At 44.6% G+C, this 11,870-nt stretch overlaps 1 protein-coding gene across 1 annotated transcript; it reads right to left on the reverse strand.

The window, feature by feature from the left end:
• Positions 1–660: 660 nt before the first annotated feature.
• Positions 661–9,703, reverse strand: PRR15L (proline rich 15 like). Its single transcript, XM_083583739.1, has 2 exons — positions 8,648–9,703; positions 661–1,257 (listed from the first exon to the last, which is right to left on the reverse strand). Exon 2 carries the CDS (start codon positions 1,235–1,237, stop codon positions 914–916), a length of 324 nt encoding a protein of 107 aa, XP_083439865.1. The 5' UTR covers positions 1,238–1,257; positions 8,648–9,703; the 3' UTR covers positions 661–913.
• Between the last annotated feature and the right edge of the window lie 2,167 nt (positions 9,704–11,870).

An 11,870-nucleotide genomic window follows, 5' to 3' on the forward strand; every position in this document is an offset into this window, starting at 1 on the left:
GAGGGCATGCCATGCTCTCATAGCTCATAGCACCAGTTTTGTGACTTGTGTCCATGACACTTCCTCAAAATTCCAGATGTGTCTACTGGCCAAAAAAGATTGGTGATCCCCCCAAAAAAGTTCTGCTACACTGAGTGTTCTGGGGCATTGTGGGAAATTCTCAGTGGTGGGCAGCTTCTCAGACTGAGCCACTGCAACCAGATAAACCTACCTCCAAAGAAACAGTGGCTGAAGCAGCCATCAGCGCTGATTGGCACAGCTGGAGTGCTGGAGGCCCAGCTGTTGCCTGAGGATGCCATATGCTGATGCTAATCTTGGGTGGCAAACATGTTGGCTCAACTTGCACCCCAATTATGAGGGTCACATGGTGGTACACTATGGTAATTTTTGAAACTAGACTTTATGGTTTAATGGTACTTCTCCTCCATAGGTAGTAAATATGTATTCTCTTAACTTCAAAATATGGTAAGCTAGCCCTACTGAATGTGTGTGTGTGTGTAATTTTGCTGACTGGAGCCCTGAACCTTAGCCCTAGTCCTGCCCTGATAGCACCACTGGGATGATAGGGTTCCTCATGGTATCCAGGGGTAACTGGTTAAGCAATTCTGAATATGATCCTTGCACCACACATTCTCTGCTGTGCCTCTGGCTTCTCCTGTCTTGCATTTTAAATACTATTAGCTTTATTCCTTAAATTAAAAAAAAAGACTAGTAACATTAATAAAGTTCATCTTCTTTTGAAACTTTTCTTTTCAAGTGAAAATCAGGACCCAATCTCGAAAGCCCAGCTGGTCCCTCGTTAAACTTCATTTGCAAATGGGTTGAAATGCATGTGTCGTACGCTTCTCTCAGACCCGATAAACACCCTCAAATGAGGGCATGTGAAGAGAACATTTCTCTTTCATCCACCTCCTTATTTCTCGTCCCGTTCACTGTCAGCAAAAAAATTGGGGTTTTCTGACAACGTGGCCCTTACTTTCTTCTTTTCCTTGAAGCGCCCTGAATGAGAGACTTTGACGTGTTTCCCTTTGGTGCTCTTGTCCACAATCTTCTCTAGCCGGGCGTTGAATTCGCGCTCGCTGCTCCCGCTGTTTCCCCCGTCAGCAAGCATACCCTCCTGTTGGTTCTCATTGTTGGTGACATCGTAGATATCTGGGCTTTCATACAATACTTTGGGGGTGGATTTTTTTTTCCGGAGAAAAGTCAGCTTCCACCAGCTATAATTGTTTTCCGCCATGGTGGCCAGTAATCGACACCCTTGAATGTGGGGGGAAAGCAGATTTATTATTATCAGGAGGTGCCTCCAGACTGCTAGCCATTTTGCCTGCAAGATTCAAGCGTGTACTGAAAAAAATGTAGGTTTGCACAACTGAAGTGGATTAAAGTACTCTGTTGCACTAGTGCAACAAACCCACATAAAAAAAAACAAAACACACTTCTAGGAAAGTGACAGAGAAATGCAAGGAAAAGCTTGAAATGAATGAGCAATTGACAGGAATATGTATAAACACCCCGCAGGCAAATAGGATGAATGTGAATTGTTCTTTGTTTTATAACCACCCCATAAACAAATCAGAACAAATGCTCAGTGAAGGCTGGATGTAGCCTAACCTCCAGGCAAGCTTTATGCAGAGAAATCAGGATGAATGTTCAAAAAACAGGTCATCTGCAGGAGCCTCAGGTTTTTGTGGCTTGGGCTGGTTCTTTCCCCTGAGGCTGGCCAGGGATTAATTCCTTAGAATTCCAAATCTTGCTTTGTTCCCCGCACCCCAGAAAAAAACCCCAATTTCTAGTAACAGATTACACAAGGCAAATAGTTATCCTGAAGCCTCGAGGCCTTAGGCACTAACAGCAAGAGCCTTGGCCTGTGAGCTCAGCAGAATGGGCACTTAAGGGTAAAGGTACCCCTGACCGTTAGGTCCAGTCGCAGACGACTGGGGTTGCACGCTCATCTTGCTCTAAGGCCGAGGGAGCAGGCGTTTGTCCACAGACAGCTTCCAGGTCATGTGGCCAGCATGACTAAGCCGCTTCTGGCGAAACCAGAGCAGCGCACAGAAACACCGTTTACCTTCCCGCCAGAGCGGTACCTATTTATCTACTTGCACTTTGATGTGCTTTCGAACTGCTAGGTAGCCAGCAGCAGGGACCGAACAACGGGAGCTCGCCCCGTTGCGGGGATTCGAACCGCCAACCTTCTGATCGGCAAGCCTTAGGCTCTGTGGTTTAACCCACAGCACCACCCGCGTCTCAACAGAATGGGCACTTACATATTGCTGAAAAGGAGGAAACCCATTACTTTAATAAAAAAAAAGGCACAGAGCTGCATGCAATTTACATTGTGCTAATTTATATCCATAGGTGCAAATTTAGAAAGAATAACTGTAGTTTGACTGGAAATACAGTACATCTTTCCATGGTGAAGACTAAGGGACACCTGTGTGCCTGCTCAGTCTCATACCCTCCAAGTGTCCCGATTTTCCAGGGACAGTCCCAGAATAATGAAAGCCATCCTGGCTTCTGAATTGATCCCAGAATGTCCTTATTTCCTCCGCCGGTTTTGCCGTTGCCGAACTAGGGGACAGGGATGAACTGGCGCTTATTCCGAGCAATGGTGGGTGTGGCTTCAGCAGCTGCAAGGGGAGTGGCCTATCCATGGCCTATCCATGGCTGCCACAGCCAGCCTCCTCCATTGGGCAGCTCATAGCAGCTACTGGAGAGCGGGCAAAGAGGAGGATAGGCTGCAGCCGCTGAGGCCCAGCCCCGTGTGACACACTGGCTCTGAGGGGCAGGGCCTCCCTGGGCAGGAACAAAGGATGAGCAGTGCCAGGGGTGGGGAACATGTAGCTCTCCAGATGTTGTTGGCGGAGTCTGATGAGTTGAAGTTCAACAACATCTGGAAGACTGCAGGTCCCACACTCTTGTGCTAGGACTGCAACTACTATGTGACTTAAGCTTCATTGCCATAGGTAGATAGGAAGCTACCTTTTACCAGGTTTGTCCATCTATCCCAATATTAGCTACAGTCACAAGCTTGCCTGGGCCTCAGGTAGAGGTCTTCCTCATCACCTGTTAACCTGTTCCTTTAAAAAAAGAGAAAGAGATGTTGTGCATTGGACCTGGGACACAAGGCATGTGCTCTAACTCATCTTCTGCCTGTCCAAATCGAGGTTTGACCTTTACTTTAATATCTTAATCCTTGTGACCCACTTCCCCATCTTCTCTCACTCTGTTTTTCTCTTGCCATCTATTTCCTTATAAAGAAAGAAAGAAAGAACATGGTTTGACACAGTGGTAACCCACTCTAGACTCTTATGGTCCAGTTGTGAGTTATGAACTACAAACACTATACTACACAGCTGCCTGGGTTGCCCCAAGAAGATACAGTACATGGTCATATCCACACAATGTATATAAAACGTTTAAAGTATATGGCTTCCCACAAAGTATCCTGGGAACTGTACTTTACTCCTCACAGAGTTGCAGTTCCTAGCACGCTTAACAAATTACAGCTCCCAGGATCCTTTCAGGGAAGCCATGTGCTTTAAATATATGGTGTATGGATGTGACCTCTGTTGTCTGACGCAGAGTTACAAAAGGTGCCTCTGCTTCTCTCCTCATCTACATAAACGTCTTGGTAAATAAATAAAAAGGAGGTGCTGCTTCTCATATGCCAATAAAAGTGCTGTGGGCGCCAGCACAAAATGGCTGCAAAAAAGAGAGAAGTGATGGTACTCCATGCTGGTGACTAGATCAGGCAGAAAATTTCACAGGTGCCTCTCCACCTTACTGGCAGTATAATAATAAATGAAATAGCTAACATTTTCCTGCCTTTTCAGTACATCTAAAACCAGCTGCCTGAGATAGCCACCTCACTTTGCCTAACAATAGGCCCAGCCTTGAGTCAGCCCCCGAACCTAACCTTGTTGCTATGAGAACAAAATGAGCTCAAGGGTAGAATGTAACCTGTTCTGAGCACTTCAGAGAGGGTTGGGTAATATATGAGGGCTTAGATACACTCACACACACACACACACACACACACACACATATAATGTCTGTGTGTGTACGGACGGGGGAGAAATTCTATTTGGCTCACATTTAAAGGCAATTTTACCTAATTTGCACCTTCCAAACCAATACATAAATCAAAACATAGCCATCTTTCAAAAATCGTACCTCTCAGAATTTTGCAGTGCAGTTCTCTAGACAAGTTACATATACAAAAATGTACACACTAGAGTAAAGTGTGCATATAAATGCACATATTCGTGAAAATAATACACAAAATGCTTTTCACAAATGGGTATACTGTAATAGACAAAAATGCGAATAAAAATGTGTGTACAGTGTATTAAGAGATATTTGCATTGAAGTACTGATGAATTATTATTAAGTTTGCAAACTGATGTAAAAATTGGAATACTGAACTGATCAGTACCTGAAATACAGCTTTCCCTCCGTTGTTACATTTCCCCAGCAAAGCATAGATAACTGGGAGTATGGAGTTATTCTAACGCAGTGGTTCACAAATCTCCCCAATGCTCCGGGCCTTGAGAAAATGGTTGAGGGTGTTGGAGAACCATTTAATGATTTTTCTGTCCGTTGTTTAGTAATTATAAGGTGCTGTGCTAGATGCTGTAGAATTATGGTGGACTGTGAGCTACACTTTGGGAACCCCCTATTCTAGGGTGCAATCTCAATTCATGTGAAACAATGGTGGGACCCAGTAACCCTGACAAGCACTCTCCCTCAACTGAAGGCACTTCCAGATGATCTGTTTGCTGAGCATTCATCCTGATTTGTTTGCAGAGAGATTCGACAGCAGTGGCTACTTGATGAGCATTCATTCTGATTTGTTTGTGATGAGTTTAGATGACATTGCGCCAACGCAAGGAGGTTTGTTGCGCAAAACCTCCAAATCAACTATAACTGCACAACCCGAGTTTACCAGTACGTGATTGAATCCCATTCAAAAAACAGTGACAATCTGGAAACATCCTTAGACATAGAAAACCTCCCAGAATTCTCTGTGGCACATAATGTTTCCATGCAGCTCTTTCTCAGTAGACATATTCATACGGAAGTGGTTCTAGAACGTTTCTGAATCTAGCAAGTTGAAAGACAGTGATGCACACTCCTCAACTCTCCCAAGACACCTTGGAAATTACAGAAGCCATCCTTGCTTCTGGTTGGCTCCTAGTATACCCCATTTTGGCTTGTGCAAGAACACAGCTCTGAAAGACATGTGCTTTTGGATGCCATGCTCTCATGCAAGTCACGGGACTCGCCCGGGAGCACAGCTCCAAAAGACTTGCATCCTGGTTTCCCCCCAGGCATGTCAGAGGGTGTGAGTCCAAACACCCAGTATTTAAAGGGTCTGCAGGAGTGAGTGACCGACCATCGTTGGCTTGAAATCATTAATGTTATTATTTATTTGTTTGTTGGTCACTTGATCTTGCCCAAGGCAACCCAAGAAGGTACCCAAGGAGGTACCAGGGCGGGCCGGGGAGGCAGCCGTGATGGCACCCCACTGGAATTGCGCTGCCGGGGGTGGTGCACTCCCCCCGCATTCCTCTTCCTCCGCCAGTGCTCCTGAACAATCCCTATAGGAGTACCCAATGCTTTCTAATATGGTTGCTACTACCTCGCTCTACCTTGAAAGCAGACAGGACTCTTGAAGGGGACAGTATATTGGATGTGCCATTTTTGTGGCATCTCTGACCTCTGTTACCACCGCAGGCACTTTCGTCAGCCCATGATGCTCTTCACACATGTAAACACACACTGATCCACCATGCTGGAAAAGTTATGCTCTTCCTACTTTCTCAAAGTAAGCCCCAACAATGTCCACACGTTCCACTAAGTCACGTTGGCATAAGGTCTTCTGCAGCTATATCTGAGGTAATCTGGGAAAGGCTTCCCTGTTGAAACTCCAACCATAGACCTTCCCATGCAGGTGTGCCTGAATTGCTTATGGCTTGTCCACATTTGAAAATGGCCTCCTGCCCATCAAAGAGCTGTCCCTAACCTTTCCGCCTGTAAATGCGGGGTTTTTTTATCCTGGCCTTTTCGGACTTTCCAAGGATTGAAAGTCCCCACATTTAAAGGGAGCAAAGTGCAGGGCAATGCAGGAATGGGGAGGACATAATGTGAATACCTCTAAATTAATGGGGAGACAGGTTGGTGCAAATCCACATTTTGCTCTGATGAGCAACTATGTTTACTGGCAGACCCCTCTGAAGAGGAGAAAGGGGTTAGCGCAGGTTTTTTCAACCAGGTACCCTCCAAAAGTTGCTGGACTAACACTCCCATCATCCTTGGCCATTGGCCATGCTGAATGGGGCTCCTGGGATTTGGAGTCAAACAACATCCAGAAGCCATCAGGCTGGAGAAGGCTGGGCTGGAGAGTCAAGCATCCCCTCCACACACACACCCCAGCTCTCCCAGAAATGGCTTGCTGCGTAGGAGTGGGTGGGAGGGGTCCTTCTTTTGCACACACCACCTGCCTTCGGGCAGATTTACATTACAAATTTCAAAGTGGCTCGAAACTTGTTTGAAATGGGTCTAGTGGCATAGCTGCCTTCGCTTTCCCTGTAGTATGCAAATTGTAGTTTTATGCATGCCATATGGCATGAATTTGCTGTTTATAAGCCCTAGTATTTCTTGCAATAATACAGTTCCTACGATTCCTTGCTAAGGAGAGGTCTGACAGTTAGACGGCCTTGGAACTGCCCTTTGGGTATTTCCACGTGTCGGTTTATTGTGGGGTTGGTGCTGCACAGGCATGTACGTCTTTCACTGTATCACCTGCATCAAAATGCCAACCTCATCAATGAGAGCCAACATGGTGCAGTGGTTAGAGTACTTGGACTAGGACCTGGAGAGACCAGGCTTCAAATTCTCATTCAGCCATGAAGCTCACTGGATGATCTTAGGCCTGTCACAATATCTCTGCCTAACCTACTTTGCAGGGTTGTTGTGAAGATAAAATGGCAGAAGGGGAGAGAGAACCTTATGATTTCTGTGGAAAACCCAGTACATAAAAAAATCTCATGGAAACAGTAACTCTGGATTAAAATGAGGGAGGGGTGTTTTGACGCGGATAATATTGTAATAAAATAAAATAAAAACTTGCAGGCATAAGAAACGCCAGCTTTCCTTTTGCTTGTACAGTATACTACTGTGCCAAGGGCTTATAAGAGAACTTTAAAGGCATTGCATACATTAAAAAAACAACAACCCCACATGAAACAGTAGACTAAGCTACATTGGCAAAGAAAAAGTGCATTATACACGTTGTTAAGCATTCTAACACTGTGACACCAGATTGTGCTATGGAGTCCCGTTTTTGCTAACCCGATTTCTCGTACAAAGTTTGCAATGTGTTTAACTAAGCCACTTCTTTCATGTGTCTAGATCCAGCCAGTGTTTTTCTAAAAAACATTCACAAATTAGTACAGGCATTTGGGACAGGGGAGAAGCAGCTGAAGTGCTCATTGCCATTCATGTCACAGGTAACAACGTCCTATTGGACCCTGCAGAACTCACACAATTGTTACAGTAGGAAAGGATGCATGAGCTGTAGGGGAAATTGCGTTTCCCCCAGTAAAGAGTGCACTTTGAATGGTGAAGAAATGTGCTATTTCTATCACAAATCGTATGGGCAGCAACTGTGCTTTTAATGTGCAACCCTCCCCACCCAAAAAAAACCACTGCATGGGAAGGCTCTTAGGGCCATTTACCTCTTCACATTTTAAAGGTGTATACCTAAGATAAATATACTGCAAAGCATAGAGTGAGTACAAGTGGGGAGGGGAATTGTGTATGCCAGCACATCTGATATACATATTAAGGAGTCAGGATTGGCCGTACAGTACCTTCCTATCAAGTGTACCTTCATGGGTTAATCCGGGTTTGCTGATGTGGAATATATTCAAAAGGCCATTACGTAGTTGATTTTTGTTTTCCCATTTTATCTCAAACGCACCTTAAAGTTCCCACCCTCACAACAACCTTGCATGGTAGATTATTAAATTGTCAGCTCCTCTTCTGAAAGCTATTTTGAGTGATTTTATTTTTCAAGAGTTTAAAGGAACAGGGATAAACACCGTGTTATTGTGAAATTAGTATATAAAAGCAGCATGGGGAAAGGAGTCAATGGCCAGTGTGCAGATGAACTTTTAGAAAGATGGAAATGCAAAAGGTGTTTCTAGATGTGAAATTAATTAAATCATAGGTGATTCGCTGTTATGTTTAAATTATGTACACGGTGATGAGTAGTGTTTAATGTTGCATGTTTGTGTGTGTACATTTTTGTCATATATTTTGTTTCCTCATCTTATTTCAAAGGCAGGATACAGGTGTTATGTTGTCCTTATCTCAGGCTTTCTTTACAATAACCCTGCATAGTAGATTAGGCTGGAAAAAACTGTATCGTCCAATACCCCCCAGTGAAGTTGAGGAGCTAGCAATGATGAGAAACCTGTGCCTCCCAGATCAAGACTTGGCACTCTGTCCACTGCAGTACACTGGTTTTCCATCTGTTGCGGCAATCAATTAAAAATTTGTGGAGGCACAATGTCCCAGCGAGCCGTTCAAGTTTCTCTCTGCCTTCACCCTCCACCCCCCAGTGCCATTACAAACATACCTGCTCTCTTGGACTTCTGAACTTCGTCTCTTACCGGGTAGCAAGTTCAGCCGTTATGAGAAAAGACCAACATGAAGAAGGGATGAGACGAGGTCCTGACAGTGAGGCAGGTCTCCGTGGCAAAACAAGCAGCCTTGGCTCCGGCAGCCAGTAGCAAAGTGGCTCTCACATCTCAGGTGTGCTGAGGTGCAACATACCTGTTCATGCTGCGCCCCTTTCTCTCCCTCTCTCTCTCCCTCTCTCTCTATGTCAAGGTTAACCGGAGACTCAGCCACTCCTGTCTAAAGTAAACAGGAACTAACAGAGAGGCCGAGCTGAGAGAGTTCTGAATATTCATGACGAGAGAAATCTAAGCTAAGGCATTTTGCTGTCACTTTGTTGATGTCACCTGAGGAGACCAGGGGAGCACCAAGGCCTTTCGATTCCAGATTGGCAATTATGATAGCCTGTTGCAGAAAAGAAGGAGAGAGAGAGAGAGAGAGAGAGAGAGAGAGAGAGAGAGAGAGAGAGAAGGACGAGGCCTGTGGCACTTTAGAGATTAGTTTATTGGGGCAAGACTTTCATAGGTAAACACCTTACTTCCTCAGGTGTATGCTGTTGACTGAAAAGGCCAGAGGCAATATAGATAATATACATACACATACAGGGGCTGAGAGGCAGTGGAATGTAAGGCACTGGGTTTGCAAAGATCACACCCTGATAACTGGGGTGTAAAATGGAGACATTGTGGGCTGGAAGATCAAGGTGTGCCTAACAATTATATTTTGCAGCAAGGGAACCACCTGTGAGTATCTTCATTCACAGGGATGAGGAACCAATGTTCTTCCAAGTGTTGTCAGACGTATAGCTCCCATTATCCCTGACTTTGGCCGTACTAGCTGGAGTTCAGGAACATCTTGAGAGTTACAGGTTCTCCATCCCTACTTATTCATGACACAGTGCCCAAATTATTAGGATTGTTTCACCTGTGCATATACCGGTACATCTGAGGGATAGTTCAGTCGGTAGAGAATGAGACTCTTAATTTCAGGGTCATGGATTCGAGTATCACGTTGGGTGAAAAGATTCCTGCATTGCAGGGGTTGAAATAGATCCCCCCCCCCCCCGTGGTCTCTTCCAACTCTACAATTCTGTGGTTCTGTGAATTTCATATATTGACACTTGATTGCTGGCAGCCAAATGTGTGAACCAACATCACTGAAAAAAACTGCACCCAAGAGATACTGATAACATTTATTTATTTATTTATTTATTTATTTATTTAACCCCGCCCATCTGGGTGGCTTCCAACTGAATATTAAAAACACAGTACAGCATCAAACACTAAAACCTTCCCTAAACAGGGCCACCTTCAGATGTCTTTTAAAAGTAAGATAGTTGCTTATTGCCTTGACATCTGCTTGGAGGGCGTTCCACAGGGCAGGCGCCACTAGCGAGAAGGTCCTCTGCCTGGTTCCCTGTAACCTCACCTCTTGCAGTGAGGGAACCGCCAGAAGGCCCTCAGCGCTGGACCTCAGTGTCCGGGCTGAAGGATGGGGGGGGGTGAACATCGTGAATGTGGGAGTCTATTTGTGAACCTATTTGTGTGGAATTTGGCCAGAGTAAATGTAGAATGTCTAGGAAGATTGGAATCCTCTGCCACAGGTATTTCTGCCCTTTCCATTTTCAGTGTCAGGTTTGTTTGTGTCTATCCCTTTCCTTCAATAGAAACCAACTTGATTTGCCTATGTAAAAGGCCGCAGGGCATTGCAGCAGGCGACAGCATTTATAAGACTGGAGGGGTAATATCACCATGTTACTACGCTGCTTTCAAGACCACATCTCTTGGCCTCCAGACGACGTCCCCAACCAGAGGCACCCCGGAATGGCAAAGAACCACATCCCCCAATTCATCCCTTTGCCTCTGTGACATAAGATAATGCAAGCTGAAGGGTTTTTTTGTTTTGTTTTTAGGACAACAAACCTGCTTACCCATACCAGCAATGATGACATGTTTCCAAAACTTGAATCCTCCTTAACTATTATTTATATAATGTGTTCAATGCATATAATATATATTTATATTAGATAAATACAGATATCAGTTGTACTGTTAGGGCAGGACTTCATTATTTTTAAATTTATTATATGTATCTAACAAAATGTAAAGACCATGCAATCATAATAATAATCTCTTTTATCAGTTTACATAAAATAGCACAATATAATTTTTATAATTTAAAAAAAATCAATAAACTTCAAAAACAAGTATAAACAAGCACTTCCAGACTCACTGTTTTCAGGTGAAATTCAAGAGCACACTGGGAAATTCAGGTTGTGCAATTGGAAATGTTTGGGAGCTCCTGTACAACAAATCCATTTCCCTCCCTGCTCCCCCACCCCAAAAGATCAGGCTTTTTGCGATAAGGAAAGTGACTGGAAAATGCACTGGAAAGTGTGAGATTAACACTTCATTTGACACAATGTCATCTAACCTCCCTGCAATTAAATCAGAGCGAATGCTCATTAAACAGCCAGCATCGTCTAATCTCCCTGGCAAACAGATTGTGATGAATGCTCAATAAAACAAGTCATCTGGAAGCACCCTAAGATGATAAAAAATATAAGATAAAAAATCAACAGAATTTAAACGCAGATATGTGTCAGAAAATTACAGATCTGTGTAAAAAAGTAAAGGTAAAGGGACCCCTGACCATTAGGTCCAGTCGTGGTCGACTCTGGGGTTGCGGCGCTCATCTCGCTTTATTGGCCGAGGGAGCCGGCGTATAGCTTCTGAGTCATGTGGCCAGCATGACTAAGCCGCTTCTGGTGAACCTGGGCAGCGCATGGAAACGCTGTTTACCTTCCCGCCGGAGCGGTACCTATTGATCTACTTGTACTTTGACGTGCTTTTGAACTGCTAGGTTGGCAGAAGCAGGGACCGAGCAACGGGAGCTCACCCCGTCATGGGGATTCAAACCGCCGACCTTCTGATCGGCAAGTCCTAGGCTCTGTGGTTTAACCCACAGCGCCACCCGCGTCCCTTCAGATCTGTGTAGCCTTGCCCAAACAAAACATATCTTCCAGGGCCCCACTCCTGATGATGATGAGAAGGAGGACCCACAAATGAAGCAGGGCTGGCTTAATACATTTCAAAGTAAGCAAAACAATATACTTCAGTTTCAAAAGAATTGTATGGAGTGTGGGGGAGAGAAAGAGATCACTTAGTCCAGAGCCTAAAATT

Source organism: Podarcis filfolensis (assembly GCF_964270895.1).
Source record: "Podarcis filfolensis genome assembly, chromosome: 13".
NCBI lineage: Eukaryota > Metazoa > Chordata > Lepidosauria > Squamata > Lacertidae > Podarcis > Podarcis filfolensis.

Bases quoted from the DNA above. Each gene is read 5' to 3' on its own strand.
- PRR15L (XM_083583739.1), bottom strand. From the start codon at position 1,237: ATGGCGGAAAACAATTATAGCTGGTGGAAGCTGACTTTTCTCCGGAAA.